Below are 23260 nucleotides of genomic sequence, written 5' to 3'. Positions count from 1 at the left end.
TTAGTTAATTGATCTTAATTACTTACAAGTATTCAAACTCCAACAAACAACTCCGACCCTCTCATGCATGAAATACTTGCACTCAACTAATCATAAATTTAATTGAAAATTGAAATTTTCATTGCTCAAAACTAAAATTCAATTACCATCTAACTATAATTTGTAATTATATTTTAATTCATTGTCAATTAGAAAAGAAAGTGTTAATGTCTCCTAGCTATTTATAAGTTCGAGTTAATTATGTTCGCAAATAATTAAAGATAATTTTTATTTGTATTCTAAAGTGGGCTCTGACTAGGGGTGGCAACGAACCGAACCGAACCGAACTTACCTTAGGTTTGAGTTTGGTTTAAATTAATTTCGAACCGAACTGGTTTGATTCGTTTCGAACCGAACCCATTTCGAACTACACATTTTTCGAATCGAACCCGAATCGAATCACGAACTAAATTATTTTTTAGCAGTCCTAGTTATACCGGTAGTTTATACATTAATTTTTTCTCGCGGGACAATTCACATGGCTTCCTTTTACCAGTATGAACTATGAAATGAGTGTTTTTAAGTTAAAAAATTGTTCATGAAAAAATACATCAGGGACGGCTTTCCTGGTATGAACTATGAGAGACGACCGAAGAGAGAGGAGAGACAGTCATCTAGTCCGGAGAGAGGAGTGACAGCCGAAGAGACAGCCAGTCGCCGAGAGCGTCAGCTAGATTTTAGAGCTAGAGGGAGAGTGAGTTAGGGAGAGGTGGAGAGAGAACTAGGTTATTGAGATTTGAAAGCGAGGAAGTGTCGGCTAAGTTAAATTATGACTCTCTATCTTGGATTTTAATTTCATCAAATAAATGGACGGCCGATGTTATTATGAGATTCGAACCATAAAAATGATCGAACCCATTTCGATCGAACCAGGCTAGATTTGGGTTTGGTTTGAATTAATTCCGAACCGAACCTGATTTGGTTCGTTTCAATTCGAACCCATTTCGAATCGAATTAAACTCGAATCAAACCCGAATCGAATCACGAACCTCGAATTTTTTTGCCAGCCCTAGCTCTGACCCTTTATCACTTGAATTCAAATTATATTATCTATTGATCCTGTCAGTTAAATCCGGACCGTTCAATATAAATTTGTACGAATTATAAAGTCGATTTTGTATATTTTAATCAGGTCTGAGTTTCTTTCTTTCTTATGATCCCGGAAACTTCATTCTACATTACCGAATATGCGCTCTTAGCCTCTCATTTAGTTAAAAAAACAAAAAACAAAAAGTAAACTAATAATTAAAGTAACGTACGCATCCCACGTGCAGGGACCCGCCGCATTATTTAATACTTGTGCTCGCCGCGATAAATCGGGTAAAGATTTTAACAGAGTAGTTTTAGCTTCATGCAGCGCAGGAACCATTTGTAGCGCTATTTTAATTCTATAGTTAGTACGCTGCTTGCAGCCAAAAATCCTCTGTTAAAATATTTACCCGATAAATGTAGGTACTGGAGCGGGGCAAAATTCATGCTAGCCGCGATAAACGAGTGCGTATCCTCTGAGATATCTCAACTTTTGCGTGACCGACGTGTCCGGTGCCTATTCGGGGTGATGTAGGGGTCAGAATTATGTTCGCTTTGAGATTCGTGCAAAACTTATTTAAACGGTTGGGATTTTCCATAAAGTCACGCAAAGTTTGAGATATCTCAGAGGACACGAATTCGCGATAAACGGACAACGCCGCAGAGGACTCGGGATCCTCTCCACCTCTAAATTCCCTGATTTGCGCACGCGTTGAAAACATGTAGCGGTGCGGCATCTTAGACATTCAATCATTTATTGCCGCTCTTAATTACATGCGTATTCAAATCACAGTTTTTATGCCTCCCTGAACAGTACCCCAGATACACGTAGTGCGCATTTTTTTTTTTTTTTTTTTGGGAGAGCGCTGTTCTGAGCGCTGAAATTGTATTATTAATTGCAAAGAGAAATTTTTGTTTCATTATATCATGTTTATCTTATTTAATATATGTTTGTTTTGTTTTGAACGGTATAAAAAATAATCTATTTAATGTTACCATAGTTCTTTGAGAAAATTCAAGATGTTATTGGTCAGTACCATACTGTATCCTTGGTTGCAACAGAGAAATGCCATTAAATTTTTTCTTTCTACAATATTTCGTTGGAAGAGAATTCTATGTATCATGTGCACAATAATAAAAATATAAAAGACCTTTTTAAAAAAAAAAATATATATATATATGAAAGACTTAACGTACCAAGAAGATTATCTTATTTATTCACATTGTTTACTCCTCTTTAAATAATCAATCTATAGATAGCACAAATCTCAAGATGTGATAGAAGCAGAGATGCAGACTAATCAAATATTACTTGTCTGTATCCATGTCTGCATTCTATTTTTTGCAGATTCACATGTTTGAATACAAATAGTTAACGAATACGGATAAGGGTATGATTTATACGGACACATATACAAATAAGGTTTCAGTTTCGAAAGTGGATGCATATACAGATAATTATCCGTACCCATTATCAAAACAAATCGTACGTACTGAAACAAGTATTTTCTTTTTTTCAAAAATTTCATTTTGTTTCAAACAAATTATAATCCTCCTAGCAACCAAATTGTTATGGTACAAGAAAATTGATTTTCTTAAAAAAAATGAGAGTAATTATGGCATACAGTTTCTGGAAAAATAAAAATGTTTTAAACTAGAAAATTAAATTCATTTTGATATTTGAGTCAATTTGAGAAAGGGGAGGTAGCATAATTGGCTAGGAAAATATCCTAGAGTTGTTATACCCAAAGGTCGAGAGTTCGATTCCCCCTCACAAACCTTGGTAGCTACTACCAAGTTTTAAAAAAAAAAAGGATACTTGAGTCAATTTGAAATTCAATTAGCAGTTTATCTCAAAGTCGTTAAATTTACACCCTTAAAATTTTAAAATTATTAGATAATATGGTAAACATCATTCAAAATTGGTTATAATATGATACGTGATATTTAAGAAATGAAAATACATATACGTATTTAGTTGTCTAGTTTGAACAATGTTTGATATTTTTCAAAATAACAAATATATATACTTTTGAAAATATTTCATACTACGAGAGTAATAGCAAAGTAGGTTGTGTACTTAAATTTATGTTCAACTGTTGATCTGATTCAGCTTAGTTTTTAGTTTATTGAGTAGGGTTAAAATGCACCACTAGTTTTGTGTCGCAACCATATCCCACATCTCTATCTCTGTTTACAAAGTTCAAACAGTCGATCCGAACCGTTCAACATGATATACATATTAAAATGTGCTTAGAGACAAAATTTTATATTTTATGGAATTTTTTTACTATTTTTTTAGATAGATACAAAATCACTGCATCTGGACCATTCAAAAACAGTAAAAGTTAACAACCATTTTTATCAGACTGAAAAAAGGTAATTGTAAATATATTTTCTATAATATAAATATGTTGATTATCGAATTTAATGCAATTTGTAAGTCAAATGGCCATTTGTCGAAGATTTATAAAATCGGGCCGTTGATTTTTAAAACCGTTCATAGGATGGTTAAATAGTTTTCAAATTGCACCAAATTTAGTATATAGTTTTATCTAATCAAACAAAGACACTTGTAAATTTTATTATTTGATAACTGTTCATTGGCTGTTAAACAAGTTTGTAATTAATATATCCACAGAGACGAAGTAAGAGGGTATTGACCCATTTTTTTTTTCAAAATTTTGTATTATACATAATGTTTTGTATATTTAGTGTAAAATAAGAGTATGGTAAAATATTACCCCATTCGCAGTATATAAATTTTGTATGATTGACTTCTAAGCAAGAAAATCTGACTCCGCTCTTGCTAAGCATATATAGTCACACAACTCGCGTTTAATTCACGAATTATTTGCGCTTTATTCATTTTTTGACGTTTTCGAACTGAACTCTGAATAAAATACAAAAAAATGTATAATATGTTTTATTCGCGAATAAAACGCGAGTCACAAATTATTCGTGAGAAAAACGCGATAAAACGCCAAAAAAAATTTTGGGGTCTTTTTTGGAATTTTTTTTGCTTCATTATTGTACAGAATTATTGCCGAATACCCGAGTCACAAACTTTTGAACCCGCTAACTTGAACCTGAACTATTCGTTTATCACTATGCTGCTAAGTGCTAATCCGTCAACAATACGACCACGCCAGTAGTAGAGAATAATTGAGCGTACATGTTGGAGACAAGTAACATTTCTACTTCTCAAAATAAGATCAGCTAAACGGCTCTCTGCTACTTTTTTTCTTTCCCTGCAGGCGTCTCTATTCAATAGAACTCCTTCAATTGAGCTTCATATATCTACCGTCCATTTCTTATCATAAATCAAATCTAACGGTGGATCTAACAGGGCAGGTATCGAAAGTATGCGGATACATTTATGATCAAGTTGCCGAAAGCAGACCCGTCCAATAAAAAAATATAAAATAATGCGGACCCATAACTTCTCTCCATTTAAAATAAACTGGATACATTCTTGCCTATCTTATACCGAACCTAATGTATTGCAGAAACGAAAGAAAGGAGTCTCCAGTACTGGCGAACGGGAGACATATAGGATACCGAAAGTGGAGATGAATGGTTAGCTGACTAGGCTCCCCTATTGCGGAATGCGTATCCTCAGCATTAACTCAAAAGAGAATCTTTTGAGTTAATTAATCTCAACCGTCTAATTTTAAACGGAGTCAATCTAACTCTGCTTAGAAAAAAAAATAGGAGTCTTTCAAAATTAGTGCAGATCTAGTCCGCATGAATCTTAAAACAGATCGGACGATTGAGATTGATTAACTCAAAAGATTCCCTTTTGAGTTAACGCAGAGGATTCGAAATCACCTATTGCGTTTTAATGCAAAAAAAACAAAAAATATGAGGCTTTCCTATTGCGTTTTAATTGAACTTGTGATTGGACCAGTTCTATTTTTCATTTCTTCAATCTATAGCTGGCTACAGAATTAATGAACTTGTGATTGAACGATTAGACTTTTCTATGAATTAGAATGACATATATTATTCGATTTTCATAACTTTCTTTTTTTGTTGAAAAATCTTATAATTGTAGAGTTATTTTAGGGAGATTCACAAAGTAAATAACCATTAAACCTCTATTTGAAATTGAGATATACAGTCGAAGTCACTCATTACGATCTACATATTAAATCTTTTATTGGAAATCAGAATTAATAATTTTTATTTTGAGAAATTTTAGTATTTTTCAGGTAAGAAGATAATCATAAATATTGGACAATCCATATCATTTATTTTGAGAAATTTTAGTATTTTTCAGGTAAGAAGATAATCATAAATATTGGACAATCCATATCATTTAAATCAATAGATTTAAAAGTTAGTCAAAGAAGCTAAAAATAAAAAATATATTTTTCATATCATATTGAGTGTCTGGAGTCGGATGTTCAAACTTGGAAAATCAAAATAGATTTTTACTTCACAGAGCATGTAATAACTCATGCATATTTATCTAGAAACTTATTCATCAACTAAATGAAAAATATTAGAAAACTAAAAAAAAATGTGGTTAGTGTTTTATACGAAGTAATATTATTTTTTTATAACTGTTTTTATACAAGTCATGTGTATTTATTTTTCAATACCTTATTTCCTTACTGGATTTAAATATTTTCATATTTATAAGTTTAATTATCATTAGTATTTCAGATTTTATTATTGTATTATATCTAAAATCAAGCTTAAATATTTATACAAATATTTGTGTTAGAGTAGCTCCTTAAACACTTCATCTCCTTGACTAGATACATTTCCTCAACACCGGATTTAGCTCCTCTCCAATACCGCAGAGTATGGACCTCACTTTACAGTTTGAGATTAAATTTCACCACTTTGGAATTCGGGCTAGCACGAGAGCAGTATTATTGGGCTTCAAGATTCATGCTAAGTTAAAAAGAACGGTCCAGATCCACTAACTGTAAAAGATTTTCTTGTACAGTAATAGAGGAATTCACACCCCTCATGTTACCGAACTGAGTATAATCTAAAATTAGTCTTTTTAACTAAGCACAAATCTCAAACAAGCACCAGCTGAGAGTAAATCTGAGACGTCCGTTTCAATTGTGTTGAGTCAAATACCTGAGAGGATATGGATTTCTGAACACCTCATCTCCTTGACTATTAAATAAAAGCAGTTATTCCGACCAAAGCTCAGACAATCCAACGGACCATTAATTAAATAAAGGACCAGGTTCAGGTCCGAAATACGCATTGCTATCCTGGTGGTCAACATGACAGCATCTCTTTGTCCCTCCTCTTTTCAATAAAATTCTCTGAGCTTATTAACAGACAAATATAATATACCTATAATATAATACTCCAATTAAAGAAGACAGGTTATTTATTGTCTAATTGAACTGTGTAATTAAAGATTAGATAAGATAAGGGCGTCTATAACTCTGTTTGCCTTTATGATGGTAAAGTAACAGCATCATTATTCATTACGAAAAATAATACTATTTTCCAATAGCGAGAAATTTGTGAAACGCGCTCGGAGAGAGAAAATCGAGGTGGGAAAGGAGCAGGAAGAAAAAGTCTACTGCACCTCTCAAATTTGATTTTGATCTGATATACCTTCGAATTAAACCTTTTCCTCGCTGGTAAAGCTGCTTAGATCATAGTAAGTCAAGCTCTCTAGCTCGCTCTTCTCTTGTAATCGTTTTATCAGCAGAGTTTTAGGCGTTTCCTACTTAATCTCGACTTTTAAATTGATTTTGCTTGACACCATGATGTAGGTCACAAATAACGAAGCACTTCCGATTGCTTATTTTTCCTTTTAATTTTTTTCAATTTGGGCAGTGAAAATTCTGGGGTTTTTGGATGATCATAGGGTTTCTAGACATTGAGTTGACTCCTGGTAATGCGAGGTCCCACACTCTCTTTCCTTTCTCCTGTTGGATTTCGCTGTTTATGGCGTTTATTTAATTAACTGTTCTGCATAGTTCAAGCATCTTCCGATTTCCAATTTCGCGTCCCTTTTGATTGTTATGGTTTTTATACTCTGTATTTTCTTTTCTTTATACAGTACTTATGCTGTATTTTAACAGTTTTAATTTTTACGCTTTTAAAACAGTTTGATTTTGATACGCAGGTAGACGGAGCTGAGTGCCTTAGTGGTTAGGCATCTATTGCTTTAAAAAGATACAAGTGGATTAGGTAAGCTATCTCTCTTCTTTTCTCTTTTCTTTCTATAAAAGAAGAATGGTTTGGTTATTTAATTCAGGGAAAGTCATATCTGTGCTAAATGTAGCCAATTTAATTTAATTGCATAATCCTTATAGGCGACTTCCACACTTGTGTAATAAATTTTCCTCTTTTAATTATACACCTATTTCTTGAGATGGTCATATACTAAAACTTGATTGATGTACCAGCAGTAGATCTTAGTACCAAAATGGCACTTACAGTACTGAGTACCTTAACAGCATCAAGTGGCGTTGTACTGTCTTTTTTTTTTTTGAAATTGACAAAAGAATCAGTATAATCCATACCCATATCAATCTGGTTTTCACATGTCATATGGTAACCCTTGTTACGTAATATGTACTACTCTCTATTCTGTCGATAAAAGCTGATGATGAATTTTTGTCTTCTTGTTTTGCATTTAAATAATGTTTTTAGTGATGGAGGAACCAAAAGATCCTGAACCAAATCTAAATGTAAATTCAGAATCAACTACGAGGGAATCTCCAGGTTCTGCAGAATCTTCCCCAGTTATGGAGTCTTCGATCTCACCAATTGACACTGATAAGCATGTTTTACCCAATACACATACTGCATCAGGTGAGGCTCCTGCCATGTCAACAGTGCAAACCCAAATTGATGCTGTGGTACCTATCAAAGATATATCTGAAAATGGAGATCAAAGGGGGTCTGTACCGGAGACAGTTATCAATGAAGAGAATATGACGATGGAAAGTCCTACAAAGAATGAACTTGAAAACGGAGCAAAATTGGGGATGGTTATCACTGGAGTTGGAGAAGCCAAGGACAGAATGGCGAAGGTGGAGGACGTGAGAAAGAAGGCATCAGTAAATGCCGCAAAAAATGTATACCAAAACAGGGGTCTTATTGACACCACAGCCCCTTTTGAGTCGGTCAAGGAAGCTGTTACAAAGTTTGGTGGGATAACTGATTGGAAAGCTCACAAGGCTCAAACAATAGCGGTATATGTAGCTTTCTTTCTTTCTTTTTGTTTTTTTAAAGGAAAGTAAAATAGTCTGTAGATTACTACTGTTAAATACAGGTTCCAAACAGTTTGGGGTCAACATTAATAATAGTATTGTATAATTTAGTCTGATTGTAGGGTACTTATTGGTACCACTATGGTACCTGACATGAAAAGTATTAAAAAATTGCCCCGTCAGGCTATCCATATGAGGTTTTCTGTAACCTAGGTTAGCAATATCTCTGACTGGTCAGTAAAATTCAGTCCTGGACAGAACTGGTATATACAAGTACCCCTAGGTCTTCTTTTGTTACCTTCTGAAGAAAACTGGTTCATCTTTACCTGCCTCGATTACACGATAACTCTCAACAAAGAGAAACATAACTCAAAAGGATCCAATTGAGGTCTGCCTTTATTAATTTCTGGTACTGTTAAAACTCACTCGCCCTTTCTGAAATCATTTAGAGAAGCAAGCAGATAAAGCTCGAACTGGAGAAACTCCATGAAGAAGTTCCTCTATACAAAACCCGAGCTGAATCAGCTGAACTGGAGAAGTCAAAGCTTCTCTCTGAACTGGAGAGTGCCAAGCTCCAACTAGAAGAGCTCAAGCTTAGTCTAGAAAAGGCTCAAACTGAGGAGTCTCAGGCTCGACAAGACTCGGAGTTGGCCCAATTAAGAGCCCAAGAGATTCGAGAAGGGATCACTGATGAATCGAGTGTTGCTGCCAAGGCGCAAGCTGACCTGGCGAAGTTGCGCCACACAAGTGCAGTTGCAGAGCTTGAGTCAGTACAACTCGAATTTCTGAAATTGCAAGAGCAATATTCCTCTCTGGTAATAGAGAGAGATATAGCAGTAAGAAAAGCTGAAGAGGCAGTTTCAACTTGTAGAGAGGTCGATACGAAGTTGGAGGAGCTAACCCTAGAGCTTATCTCAGCCAAGGAAAATCTGGAATTGGCTCACAGTGCGCATCTTGAGGCAGAGGAGCATAGAATTGGGGCATCTCTGGCCAGAGAGCAGGATTGTCTCACATGGGAGAAGGAACTGAAAGAGAGAGAAGAGGAATTAAAAATATTAAACGAAAAATATGCATCCACTAAGGATTTGAAATCCAAATTGAATGCAGCCGCATCTACTTTGGGCAAGTTAAAGGCTGAGCTGGCAGCTTACATGGAAACAAAATTGTTTGAGGAGATGGCAAATATGGGAGATGATGGTACAAGTGAGGTGCGGGAAATGAAGAGGTCAATAGTGGAGGCATTGGAGAAGGCGAAAAAGGAGTTGGAGGAAGTGAAAGGAAATGTGGAGAAGGCAAAAAATGAAATGGAGATACTCAAGGTAGCAAATGTATCGCTCAAGTCAGAGCTGGATAATGAAAAGGCTTCACTTCTGACCTTGCAACAGAGGGAGGGGATGGCATCTATCGCTGTTACTTCCCTTGAGGTTGAACTTGATAGGACCAAAGATGAGCTTGAAGTGGTAAGTTGCAGTGCTAGCAGGCTATTAGTACAGAGTACAGACTTTACCAATTTAATCCAAATGGCCAATTGTCCTTTTTTATTTTATTTATTTCTACTCATATTGGGATCGATCATCAACCATCTATTTATAGCCCCAAAGCCCTAAACTTGGGTTATGGACCACATGTGCTGCTTATTTACTGATACTGATACGGTTCACGGGTTCAGTATTGTATCAACTCGAGGAATTCTTTGTTGGAAGAAAAAAAATATGAAAAATAAAAGAAGGTTAATATATGGTATAATTCATTTGCAGGTGAGGTTGAAAGAGAAAGAAACAAGAGAGAAGATGGTGGAGCTCCCAAAAATGCTCCAACATGCAGCCGAAGAGGCTGAAGATGCTAAATTGGCAGCCCAATCAGCCCAAGAAGAACTCAAGAAGGCCCGAGATGAGCTCAACCATTCGAAATCGAGCCTCTCCACTGCTGAAATTCGCCTCAAGGCTACCTTGAAAGAAATTGAGGCCTCCAAAGCTTCGGAGAAACTAGCCCTAGATGCCATAAATTCACTCCAAGAGAGTGAGCAAACCGTAATAGAAGCTGAATCCCCCAGATGCATCACCTTACCTTTGGAGGAGTACTATGCTCTGAGCAAACAGGCACACGATGCTGAACAGTCAGCACATGGGAAGGTTGAAAATGCCCTTGCACAAGTGGAAGAGGCCAAAGAAGCTGAATCGAAGTGCATGGAGAAATTACATGAGGCTTGCAAAGAAATGGAGACAAAGAGAGAAGGTATGAAGGTTGCTTTGGAAAGAGCTGAGAGAGCCAAGGAAGGAAAACTAGGGGCGGAAATGGAATTGCGCAAGTGGAGAGCTGAGAATGAGCAGAGGAGACGTAATGAAGTTGCAGCGCGAACTGGATCCGTTAACCCAATAAAGAGTCCAGGTCAAAAAGATCCTGTCAGAAGGGAAGAAAAAGAAGAGATACATGCAATGGTGCAACCTGAGAAGGAATTGCCAGTCTTGCAGGCTGAGCTCAAGCTAAGGAGGAAGAAATCTTTCTTCCCTCGGGTTATTATGTATATAGCCCGAAGAAAGGCTGAGGGTGCCCGTTGATATTTTGTGCAAGTTTTAAGATTAAATTTTTTTTTTTTTTGTAAAAGTTTTTTGGTCTATGTTTGTGTTGTGTACATGCAAGTATGTTGGCTTTAGCATTGTTACTAATAAAGCCAGTCGAGTTGTATATCTCAGCTTGTAATGTTTGTAGTGCATGGGGTTGTGAAAGACTTGTTGATACTGCATTGAAGGAATTCAAATGTGAAGGTGTATAAAAGTTGAGCCCTATTTTTATGTCTATAGAAAATGTTAAGAAGATACGAGTTAATTCTGAACGTAACACAGTTCTCTTTTTTCTCTGTTGTTGCAAGTTTTTTTTAACACAAATATTTGTTGCACTGATGATAATGGTACCTGTAAGGAACCAGGCAATACCTGTAAAGCATGGGTGATAGTGATACTGGAATGTACTATACCCCCCCATGTTTGGTAGAGGATTTTTCTAATTTTCGGGGTGCTTTTTGGCTTTTTGTTAAGTAATTGAGATTAATTTATGACCTTTTGTATTAATGACTTCAATGAGAAGTGATCTAAGATATGATTTCTAGCTAGGTGTTTTCAAATGTGACATTTAGCCCAAGACTGAGTCAACACAATTGCTCGCAAGATTATTGCGCTGGAGGAGAGAGATATAATTGTGAACCTTTCTATGATTCAATATTCCTCCAGCAATTATCTTAAGAAAAACGTTTGGCGTATATCTTATTACTGGCTTTCGGTTGTCTCAGTCCGATACTGCCGGCATGTACCAGCGGAGTTTTGATCCAAACCACTTAACGTCACTCGTGTCTTATTGTTTTCTTTTACTCCATTGCTTTATAACTGCTTAGTTGATGGTAATTGAAGCTTATAAAGTAGCATACACGCTGGTATTTTTTAACAATTGGTAGTCCGGTAGACTAGACAAAATTTCCAATAAAGTTCGTTGAGTGAGTCTATGGTAGTATGCATATTAGGATTTGGCAACGTGTTACGGCTCTATATTCGAGTTTTCAAATCTTAACAGTCGATCCGAACCGTTCATCTTGTTCTCCATATTAATATGTGTTTGGAGACCAAATTTTACATTTTTTGAAATTTTTTTACTATTTTTTTAGATTTATTAAAAATCACTGTTTTTGGATGGTCCAGAATTTTCAGATCAATTGATTTTCTAAATATCTAAAAAAATAGTAAAAAATTTCAAAAAAATGTAAAATTTGGTCTCCAAACACATATTAATATGGAAAACAAGATGAACGGTTCGGATCGACCGTTAGGATTTAAAAACTCAAATATAGAGCCGTAGCACGGTAACAACCCGTGATATGCATAGTACCATAGACTCACTCAAGTTCGTTTCAATCTATTATCAATGTGAGCACTCAACCCCACTTCCAAGTTATCAATAATTTAGTTTTCCTATGGGCTATGGCCATCTACATCACCTAGTACTTGTCACTTAGAAAAGATCATAAGGAGGAATAAAGTTATGCAGCCAACTCTGTCTCCTCTTACACCTGCTTCAGTTCAATTGTAGAGATTCTCCCTAGATATCAATCCCATTCTACCATTCTTATTGATACGTATAGATATTTTGTTTTTCTACTGAAACGGATCGGAACGGAATGAGACGCTGGCAATTCAAGCAGGGAAGGAACTGGGAACCTTGGTTCTGACTTCTGAGGCAGGGAGGCCTATAAAAGACCACAGAAGAACAAACCTCCATTACAACAAACAACAAGAATTCCTAGAGAAACAAAACACCATGGCACTCAAGCAAATCAGCTCCTCTGGCAGCGACATGACCATTGAAGAATTCAAGGAGTGGCTAAAGCAACTTGACACAAATAAAGATGGCCAGTTAAGCCGAGAGGAACTGCGACAAGCACTACGCAGGAAAGGTGTTGGCCGGATCACTGCTTTTAAGAGCATTCGCCGGGTTGACAAAAACGGAAATGGATTTATTGATGATGCAGAGGTGGAGAACCTAATTGCCTTAGCACAAAAAAATCTTGGTATAAGAGTTTGGTCCTGATTATCAGGTTTCATATTTACCTGTTGTATCTCGTATGTAGTTTTTGTTTCATATTTTCAAGTACAATAGTCTTTCCAAATTTATAAAATACTTTTTACATCGTGCTTCTTCTTCATGTTGTTCTTCATCGTTCCAACATTGACCCAGAGAAAGGGGAAATATTACTAATCAACATTTATATTTGAAATTTGCAAATGATAAAGCGACAAGATAACAAGTATGTATGCTCACGAAGAGAAAACAATATTCTTGCTGTAAAATGTTCATATTGCATATTTGCAAAATAACCTCAAACAATACTCGAAATAAAGCATTAAAGTAACCCGTGAATAAAGCAGGGAAAAAGAGAAAGAACTCTTTCAAAAACAAACAAGGATACAACAGGATAAAAAGGTATCCTTTCACTTATCCGTATGTACACGAAAAACACCTAGAAAGAATTGGGTTATAACAAGGCAGTTATAAATGAAATTATTAGTAGATAAAAAATGATAAATAAATCAACAAACGAAGTACTTCTTAGACTGGACTGTTGCAAAATCTGCAAGTGGGCCCAAGAGGAGAAGCAATCATTTTTTGCAAATTCCCCATCATTGAAGGGTTCTTTTGCATCAGAAGTCAGAATTCAGAATTCAGCAATAGCAGTTAGTAGTCCAACAATCCAACAATTTGGAAGGAGAAATCAATCCCATCGATGAAAGACGGATAGCTATATCTCTTGGGGCACTCTAGATCCGAAATCTGGATTGAAAATGCAATGAAGTTGGTGAAAAATGCACAAAAGTCCTCAGGAATTAGAATTATTTTGGAGCTGCTCTTTTCTGGGACCAGTAGTTATACATGACAGGTAGTTAGGTACTATTATGGTGCTACCACAGCACAGTGTAGTTCTACATAATAGGTCGTTAGGTACTATTATGGTGCTACCACAGCACACTATGGGTTGGTATCAGGTAAATATAGGCACTAATACAGTAATACTAAATAGTGTAGCAATACTCGGCTTGAAAAAAAGCGCATACTTCAAGAGCAGTTTTTCCCTTCCATGGCCTCTTTCTTTTCTTGGCATGGTATGCAAAGGAAAGGCCCATCCCATGGTCTTTTGATACCAGTTGACTTGAAGGTGGTACCATGAATTGAGATGCCTTCTCCTGGCTTCATTTCCAGTTGGCAAACAGCACAATTGTATGGCTCAAAGATGATGCTGGTCGTGCAATCTGTGCTCAGCCTGTGAAGATTTACCAAAATGCCCATTAGGTCACAAAACCTTAATGCAATTAATATTCCATCTAATTCAACTATTTGTCAAATTGGGAAAAAATAATGAAGCTCAGTTAAATCAATTAAACTTTCAATTCAGCAACCAAGCAATGACTTCATTGACTCTGCATACACTAATCCTTTAATGAGAATTATGCTCTCAAGACCCACTTCTTGAGATCAATTTGTCAAAGTGAAAATTAGCCAACTCGACTGAGTTGGAAGGCTGATATGTGGTTTACAACTTTGTGCAAAATTAAGCAAAATGGGTCAACAAAGACCAAAATGACAAAAAAGGGGAAAAAGGAGTTGGAATCAGAGAAGCCAAAAGTTGCGTATACAGGTCCAATACCCAAACTGAAACAAGGGAGAACCATTCTCAAATAGTAAGCCAACTTGGCATCAGTTAACCCCTCAATTTAGCCACACAACCAACAGTTCATTGTTCAACCGACCACCCAAAAAACCCAATAAACTAATTAAAATACTTCTTAAATTTTACACCTCTCAGAGAGCATTGCAGAGCCATCCTCAAATATTTCCTCAACGACATCAGGTTCTGAGCAGCCACGGTCGATATGATCCTCTGACAAGGTGTCATATGATTTTCTTCGGAAAATGTATTTTATACCAACTTTTCCCGGCTTCTTTATAGGCGGGCTTACCTTCTCAGGCGGCAGTATGTCCACCACTATGCAAGTGGTGTCATCTCTCAACCCCTTCACTTTAACTGCTTCCTGTGATATTAAAAGGTAAATAAACTCAAATTTCAAAGTACATAAGAAACATCTTCTTATCAAGAACAACCATCTGCAATACCCAAACCCAACAAGCATCAAACATAATAATCAAAACTTGTCAGAAGGTGGGATCGGGGGAGAGAGTTTTTTTAGAGAGAGTACTTTAACAATGCGAGTGGCGGCTGCTTCAGCTGGTAAGCCTCGGCAACAACTGAGCGAATTTTCGTGGCTCAGAGCATCCCATACACCATCACTTGCTATAACAAGTCGGCCTCCCGCATTTGATAACTTCAAAGGACAATAAGCCAGATTTAATAGATTTATCTTACTATAACAAGTTGGCCTCCCACATTTGATAACTTCAAAGGACAATAAACCAAATTGTATTGAAGAAAAGTTCAGTTGGACAAAGTGCATTACTTTTTTTCATTTTTTTTGGTGCTTAAATGCACACTCTAGTGCTGAAAGTGTTATTCAAGTACCTTTACTTGCTTCACATGAGGCACAGGTACAATATACTCCCCAACATCCAAATCTCCAATTGACCTTGACAGGCACAACCCCCCTGGCCAGCATCTCAAGGGACCGATCTGCAAATGAACCATATACAAGGGACGCATTTGTAAACATAATTGTACAAGTTGCAAAACACACCAAAAAAATGGCAACTATCTAGTTTATAGGACAAATAGGTAGTTTATTTTTTCAAAGGCAAAAACATGTAATTTCAGGATTTCACAGGGTAGTATTTGAAAAAGACAACAAACAACATACCCCAGCACTGCCTGCTATATTTATTCTTGCAACTTCTCCACCACTTGCAGTCACACGCTCAACCCTAGAATTATTTTGTTCATTTATTAGTCAGAGGTTTAATAAGTGCAGACCAAGGGGCAAAAGATAAAAACTTACTCTTCCTTATTGACCTCTAATCTATGATCAGCTGATAAGACATATATCGAGCCTTCGGCTGATTCGAGTATACAGCGTGAGTCCCCGACTGATGCCACTGTAACTACCCAACCGTCAATTATTACCAGAGTCACTGTCGTACCCGAAGAACGTGCTGAAAGATAAATTAAAGGCGATTATCAAGTCAGGATCATTTGAAATTCATGACAAATTATCTTCAGTTTCCAGTTTCAATTTGGCAGACCAAAATTTCTTATATTTTTTGTTGTTATAGCCCTTAAGCTAATAGAAATAGTGTAACCTGGTATGGCAACTTTGGCTCTGAGAATAGAGGTTGACTTTTTTAGAAAATAGAAATTTGTACCTTTAGCAGTAAAATCCTTGTCGGTTTTGACAAAGCCGGCAACTAGAGCCCTTGGTAAGGCAGATATCCACTCATCTCGGCTAACTTTTGGTGGGATAGCTTTTAATACATTGTCTAAGAGATTCTCTTTGGTGTATATAGCAGCTGCTGACCCGTTATGCCCATCAAAAATCTTCAGCCAAAAGTAGCATAAAGAAAATATTATAAATAAGGCCCTAGAATGATAAAAACTGAAAAATATTTTTCATTCATGGATTTCATTCCTTGAATTACTATAACAAACAAATTTATATAGGAATCAGTTATTCAATAGAAGGGAAAAAAAATAATACTGATACCTTACCTGATAGTGCATTACCAGCAAGTAGCTGGTATTGAACCCAAACCATACCAGCTTAGTACAATAACTAATAAGGTAGAGAGAGAGAGAGAGAGAGAGAGAGAGAGAGAGAGAGAGAGAGAGGTGTTGGTACCGCGAAAACTGAGAATGATTCTGTGCCGGTCTCTTGCATCCTCTCAGAATCTGCACTCAATAGTGTGAAATCTTCACCTTTCTTTTTCTGGCAGGCTTCACCATACAATAAATCTGGCTTCTCACACTTCTCATTTGACATTTCCCTTTTCAGTAGCACTGCTAATGGTACCGATATATCTCCCGCCTTTGCCTCCATTTGACACCAATTCTCCAAATCTTCACAAAATCACACCTAGTTTGTGTCAAAATTTTGCTGAGGAGGAATTGAAAGACACGATTCAGAATATTTGGCAAATATCTTGCCGAAGGAACTGGTCAGGGAGGGGAAATGGAGAGATTTTTTAACATAGAACAAAAATGGAGAGATGATATAATCTCGTAACTCGTAAGGTAGGCCTTTTCAAGGAAAGAACAAAAATGGAGAGTTTTTTGACACTCTAAAAACCATTATAGCGAATCAAAGCTTCTTTTCAAGGAATGCAGAGGCTACTAGTCTGAGTTCTTCTTTTCTTTTTGCAATGGAGAGAGTTATAAAAGACAGAGGGGGAGAGACGAGAGAGGTTATCAGGTTAACGTGCGCGCCAGAAAGATAAAATCCTGAGCTGTCGAATTAATCGAAGATTATTTGCTAACTCGTTTTAATTAATGATATGACTCTGCAAAAACTTATCAAAATAAGAGCTCTTCAGATTAAAGAAATAAGAAGAACAAGGAAGCAAGGAGCCGAATTGCTTCCACTGACAGCTGCAAACCAAGGATGGTAATTTTAGTATTTCCCAAGCGCTGTTAATTAACACCCAATGCTTCCCGTGAATTCATATCACCTGACAGTCTGACACCTTGTTTGGATGGAGAGTAGGAGGAGGGAGGAAATGAAAACAAAAGAAATTTTTTCGTCAAATTGTATTTGGTTGACAAAATTATATACGAGGTGAAATGTTTAATCTTGTATCATTGTAATTAATTGAATTGATTTTCGTCCCAATTTGGAGTGTAACGTATGGAAAGAAATTTTGTTGCAAATATTTTTAGAAAAAATAATACAAATGTCCAATTCTATATCTTACCAATATAATGTTCATACAAGTTTTTTTGTCACAAATCTACAATAGACACCAAATTTTTCATTAACCTTCTAAATTTTAATTAACCAAACAAGAAATAAGACGGAAAGGAAAGTTAAATTTATTTATTTCCATTAATCATCCGAACACGAAAATGTTAAATATGTTAATCTTCATTTCTATTCTATTCCATTCCCTTTTATTCTTTATCTCCCATTCCTTTCTCTACTATCCATCCAAACAGGGTGTGAGGTAACATAATATTTTTGTTTTAGACTGTCCGATCAGAATTTATACGAAAATTAAAGAGGTTTTAGTGCATTCAGTCTGACTAGTAATTATTTTATCAAAAACTATTTGTATTCTGTTAAGATATTTCGATGAAATATTATTTTTCATATTGTTTATGTCTACTTAAATGTTATGTGGTGTAAAATTATTAATATTTTAAAAGAATTCTAATACATTGAGTGATTGAGAGAACATTTTTTGTCAATCCATTAGTTTACTTGCATTGGAACAGTTGGTGCAAATGGGAGGTGAATAGCATAACTCGTTTCCTTTCAGATTTCAAGCAGCATGTCTAAGTCCAGATCTTCTTTGACCGCTTCGCATCAAGAAAACAATATTTAAAACTTAAAAGAGGAACTGGCGATGGGTTTTTTTTGTAAGTTGCTTTATTTAATTATTTCTGACATCTTAGATTATGATATTTTTCTAAAACAATAATTAGAGGATATGCCAATAACAGAACAAGCATTGTGATCCGCTTTTGGGGTCCTTAAATTTTGCTTAAACCAAACTTCTCTCCTAAACGAGCATCTTTCTATTTACAAGCAAATTAATCTGACATTGTCTTCAAAATTACTGGAAAAGATTTAACAGAGCAATTTTGGCTTCATGCAGTGCAAAAAGCATATGCATCGTTGTTTTAATTCTATTGTCCGGCCCTGCATGAAGCAAAATTGCTCTGTTAAAATCTTTACCCAAAATTACTTTTGTCAAATTTGACAATTGACATCTCTCTATGGGTGTTAATGAGGTGATTATCAAGCTCATTTATTCAATATAATTTTTTTTTAAAACCGAAGTTTGATGATTTAATAATAGTAGAACTAGGGTGTTCACAAGTTCAACAAGCCTCTTAGTGAATTCAAGTCTAAAATCCGTCAAATCAGTTTTAAATAACGAATCCGAACCGTCGAAACCCGCCTACCTTACGAGTGATGCGTCTACATGTGAAAATTTTAAATATTCGAATTAATTTAGTATAAAGTCAAGCGGTAAAAAAACTTTCAAAAAATAAATACATTAAAATTAATTTATTAACCTTCTAATTTTGTGAAAGTTTTTTGACTACTTGACTTTATACTAAATTAATTCGAATGTTTAAAATTTGCGCATATAGGCGCATCACTCGTAAGGTAGGTGGATTTCAACGGCTCGGATTTGTCATTTAAAACAAATTTGATGAATTCACCAAAAAACTTGATAAACTTAAGAACACCCTAGTTCAACTCGGTTTAACAATACCAAACACAGTTGAAACTGCAAAATCTTGCAGAAAATATTTCTTGTTTTGCTTGTCATTTGTTAAAAGCGAAAAGAAAAAAATAATTATGGAGAGGGAAAGCAAACCTATTGGCATGTTCTCAGCTCTCCTTAGCCCCATGGGCAGGAGAACAATTTGGGTCCGATGGATTTCGCATCCGTCTGATCTATTTCAAAATTTGTATGCGTAAATATTAAAGTGAATGTGCATGTATATTGAAACAGTGCGTGCGGATTATATGGCGAATCAAATAGATCCATTACCAATCGGACTCAAATTATTCTCCTTAGACACGGATGCATGACGAAGTGAATGAATTAGATAATAGATTAAAAAAAAATGGTGTTTTTGTCAAACCACTAGTCCATCGAATTTACAAATGCGTTGGTAAATTACGGCAAAAGCAACACTCATAAGAACCGTCCCATACTCCCATAGCATTTAATTCGAAATTTGATTATATATATATATATATTTAAAAAAAAACTCCAAATGAGAGAATTTTACATTTATTTGGGTCGCTAAGCCAATCTGCAACTCATTTATTGGAGGTTGTAAATTGGTTTAGAGATTCCTCAAAATTTAAATATATTTAATATTACAGTGTATTTTTTGAGCTTTTGGAGGGCCGCCAAGTTAACATGTGTCCCTTCATAAATGGACTGCAGATTGACTTAGTAGCTCGGGTAAATGTGGAATTCCCTCCTATTTTAGAGGTGTTTTTTTTTTATGCTATTAATAAAAATTTCGGTTTATTCAATAGACGACAGAACTTTACTTCAAGACTACAAAAGTTGATAAATGAAAATCTCTGTTAAAATTTTTTATGAAAGAAAAGGAAAGGAAAGGGAAACGTGAATAATTGTCTCGAGTCGAGTACATGTGTCAGACAATGAAAAAATCTACCTTTCTACAGTAATTATAATTAATTAAATATAGTATCTTAACCATCAGAAATTCAGAATAAAAATAAAATCCTAACCACCAGTACATTACAGATATAATAATATCACGTTTACAATATAATAATATAAATATTACTAGCCTGGAAGCGCGTTTGGGCTGCCAAAAATACCGAAATTTTTATAAATATCCAAATCAAATAACAAATTATGGAATCTACCATTTTTTGCAATGAAATTCGAAAAATATCCAATCCGGTTATCCAGTAACCGGATTTGATACAAACTTCCAGTTAACCACTTCCCGGACTCAAAATGCACAAATCCGGTTAATCATTAACCGGATTTGTGCATTTTGCCTTTTTTTTTTTTTTTTTTTTTTGAAAACAGAAATTTTTTATTTTTTGTATTAAAATATTAGAAATGTTGAATATATTTCTTTAAAAATAGATGGAATACAATATAATTTGATTTATTAGAAAGACTGCAACAAATAACCCGGATCAATATTTTTCATATCGGATTTTTCGCGGCTATAAGAAAAATTAATATATTTCTTTATGTGTTATTGGAAAAAAATAAAAATAATTAGATTTTGAGTTATTGATCCCGGTTCAAAAGTCACTTCTAGGTAATCCAGAAAATATTGTGACCTTTCTAGTACATTTAATTTATAAAAAGTTGTATCTATTTTGAGAATTCTTTTTGAAAAACAATAATTAAATAAATTAAAGTTTTTTATTTTTTCCAAAAATAGATACAACTTTTTATAAATTAAATGTACTAGAAGGATCACAATATTTTCTGGATAACCTATAAGTGACTTTTGAACCGGGATCAATAACTCAGAATCTAATTATTTTTATTTTTTTCCAATAACACATAAAGAAATATATTAATTTTTCTTACAGCCGCGAAAAATCCGATCTGAAAAATATTGCTCCGGGTTATTTGTTGCAGTCTTTCTAATAAATCAAATTATATTGTATTCCATCTATTTTCAAAGAAATATATTCAACATTTGTAATATTTTAATACAAAAAATAAAAAAATTTCTGTTTTAAAAAAAAAAAAAAAAAAAAAAATGCACAAATCCGGTTAACCATTAACCGGATTTGTGCATTTTGAGTCCGGGAAGTGGTTAACCAGAAGTTTGTATCAAATCCGGTTATTGGATAACCGGATTGGATATTTTTTTGCAAAACAGGGTAGATTCCGTAATTTGTTATTTGATTTGGATATTTATAAAAATTTCGGCCAAAAATATGTATGAGAGGAGGATATTATAACCACTTATCCACAGCCCATACCACTACAATTTCCATTTAACAAATTCCTAAATAAAAAATAGTATTTTTCAGAAAATAATATAATCCATATTTTATAAAGATGATTAAGTTTGTAGACATTTTATCACTATTATATAATCAACACTCTCATTCCGATTTTATTCCATCTCCTTATTTATTATGATTGGATGACTTAGTATTTTCTCGTATTCTCTCTTCTCATTTTAGAAATAAAATATATATTTATTTTTTTAAAAGATTTTATAATTAAAAAAATATCTATTTGCGTCCAAATTTTCGTTGACTATAATATTCTTTTATAGGAAATTAGGAATTATCATTGTCAAAACTTAATTTATCTTATAATAGATAAAAAATATATTCTTTTAATTAAAACCGAGGGTATGTTAGTAATAATAATAAGAGCATCTCCAACAGTGATTGCTTATGAATTGCTTATGCTGATGTGTCAATTGTTTTTGTAATTGCTGAGTTGTATGACTATTGCTTATTTAACAATTGTTGGAAAGAATTGCTCAATAAGAAATTCTTTTTTAAAGATGAGTTAGCCAAATGTTTAATTCTTATTGGCTAAGTATTTAATTCTCAATTATTTGGTTGATTATACTAATGTAGGAGTGGATTGCTTAATTTCTAAAATTTTCATAATTGTTGTTTAGCAATTAATTTCAATTGCTGGATTGAAGATGCTCTAATAATAATAATAATAATAATGTTAATGATGATGGTGATGGTGATGGTGATGGTGATAATAATAATAATATATGATGATGATGATTGTAGTGAGAGAATTCATTTTTTTTATATATGAAATTGGAACTAGGCTACCAATTATGGTCTACAATTGTAGATGAACCCTCAATAATTGAACAAATCACGTGATGAGATAAAATATGAAAAGAGATAATTGTCACGGTTTACTAGCTAGAACTCGGCGAAAGAAATCTTCTCTCTCTTTTGGAAAAAAAATGAAAAATCTCCTTGTCTATGATTGGATACAAATCTCAACTTGTGAATTCCCCTTGATCTCTCCTTTTTACCCACAAAAGTCTGGCAAATCAACGTGCAACATAAGAAATAAAATATGGCTGCTATCATAATTCATAAACAGCTTTCCGCAAATTATGGCGTAGAATCCTTTACCTTTAAGGCTTTAAGCTTAGTTTCCGGTTTCCTTATGAAATAGGAAATAAGAAAAATATATATATATAAAAAAAAACACTTATAACTCTGCAATGTGCAATGGAATTGGATTTTGGACAAATTTTATCTAAAATTGGGCTTAAACTATTATATTTGTGTTAATAAATTTAAAACTTAAACGTTCAAGTAAATTTAAATTGTTTGTGCGAATTTTGACGTAATTCAACAGTTTAGATCGGACTTTGAATTACATTTTGTTCAAAGTTCTGTGAACAAAAATTCCACACGTGCAAACCCATAATTTGTTCTTTTTCCTCTTTATATGCATTATTGACGGTGCTCAATACTAGAGCAATATGCAAACAAGTAGAATTGTATTTGGAAAATTATTGTTGATGTTGACAAGCATAGGTTTAAAAATTGAAATAGTAGATTGTAAACTCTTGCATATGAAACAAAGGATTTATCTTAATAAACGGTCAAAGAATCTTTCCTCAAAAAAAGGTCAAAGAATAGAATTTTGAAGCGTTGCCAATTTAAGCTTTCAACTACTTGCTTTATTTTCCTATGCAGAAGTATTGAAAAACTTGCATATTCTTGTACTTCAATTAATGCAATTGATGCTTCCAACCAAAATAACAATTATTAAAGAGTAAAGCTAGCGTGTGACATGCTCACCAAGAAACTTTG

General features: G+C 34.5%; 2 protein-coding genes across 6 annotated transcripts; one reads left to right on the top strand and one right to left on the bottom strand.

Annotated features, from left to right (window-relative positions):
- Nucleotides 1–6401: 6401 nt before the first annotated feature.
- Nucleotides 6402–11059, top strand: WEB1 (WEAK CHLOROPLAST MOVEMENT UNDER BLUE LIGHT-like protein (DUF827)). Of its 3 annotated transcripts, XM_078298801.1 has the most exons (5): nucleotides 6536–6709; nucleotides 7181–7245; nucleotides 7711–8255; nucleotides 8723–9733; nucleotides 10031–11059. In XM_078298801.1, exons 3-5 carry the CDS (start codon nucleotides 7713–7715, stop codon nucleotides 10829–10831), a joined length of 2355 nt encoding a protein of 784 aa, XP_078154927.1. In that variant the 5' UTR covers nucleotides 6536–6709; nucleotides 7181–7245; nucleotides 7711–7712; the 3' UTR covers nucleotides 10832–11059. The 3 variants fall into 3 exon arrangements, with proteins under 3 accessions (XP_078154924.1, XP_078154927.1, XP_078154926.1); XM_078298798.1 differs by lacking the exon at nucleotides 7181–7245 and having other exon boundaries at nucleotides 6402–6709; XM_078298800.1 differs by lacking the exon at nucleotides 6536–6709 and having other exon boundaries at nucleotides 6913–7245.
- A 2088-nt stretch (nucleotides 11060–13147) lies between these two features.
- LOC144551017 (putative protein phosphatase 2C 12) lies at nucleotides 13148–17335 on the bottom strand. Of its 3 annotated transcripts, none has more exons than XM_078298796.1 (10): nucleotides 17090–17207; nucleotides 16598–16831; nucleotides 16125–16296; nucleotides 15761–15914; nucleotides 15623–15686; nucleotides 15331–15438; nucleotides 15011–15136; nucleotides 14613–14845; nucleotides 13871–14076; nucleotides 13148–13589 (listed from the first exon to the last, which is right to left on the bottom strand). In XM_078298796.1, the coding sequence occupies exons 2-9, from the start codon at nucleotides 16793–16795 to the stop codon at nucleotides 13872–13874; spliced, it is 1260 nt and encodes a 419-aa protein (XP_078154922.1). In that variant the 5' UTR covers nucleotides 16796–16831; nucleotides 17090–17207; the 3' UTR covers nucleotides 13148–13589; nucleotide 13871. The 3 variants fall into 3 exon arrangements, with proteins under 3 accessions (XP_078154922.1, XP_078154923.1, XP_078154921.1); XM_078298797.1 differs by having other exon boundaries at nucleotides 16598–16815; nucleotides 17090–17108; XM_078298795.1 differs by having other exon boundaries at nucleotides 16598–17335.
- Nucleotides 17336–23260: the final 5925 nt, after the last annotated feature.

This window comes from Carex rostrata, chromosome 3 (genome assembly GCF_964058835.1).
Source record: "Carex rostrata chromosome 3, lpCarRost1.2, whole genome shotgun sequence".
Lineage (NCBI taxonomy): Eukaryota > Viridiplantae > Streptophyta > Magnoliopsida > Poales > Cyperaceae > Carex > Carex rostrata.
Note: the sequence above shows the minus strand (reverse complement) of the source record. Positions and strands in the feature narration are given on the sequence as shown.

What these genes read in the sequence shown, in the direction of transcription:
- LOC144551017 (XM_078298795.1), bottom strand. Translation starts at nt 16,795, where the DNA reads ATGGAGGCAAAGGCGGGAGATATATCGGTACCATTAGCAGTGCTACTG. An exon ending in CAAGGATTTTACTGCTAAAG is followed by an intron (nt 15,915 to 16,124) that starts GTACAAATTTCT and finishes TTTATCTTTCAG; the next exon opens with CACGTTCTTCGGGTACGACA. An exon ending in TTAGAGGTCAATAAGGAAGA is followed by an intron (nt 15,687 to 15,760) that starts GTAAGTTTTTAT and finishes AAATAATTCTAG; the next exon opens with GGTTGAGCGTGTGACTGCAA.
- WEB1 (XM_078298798.1), top strand. An exon ending in ACAAGGCTCAAACAATAGCG is followed by an intron (nt 8,256 to 8,722) that starts GTATATGTAGCT and finishes GAAATCATTTAG; the next exon opens with AGAAGCAAGCAGATAAAGCT. An exon ending in CCAAAGATGAGCTTGAAGTG is followed by an intron (nt 9,734 to 10,030) that starts GTAAGTTGCAGT and finishes ATTCATTTGCAG; the next exon opens with GTGAGGTTGAAAGAGAAAGA.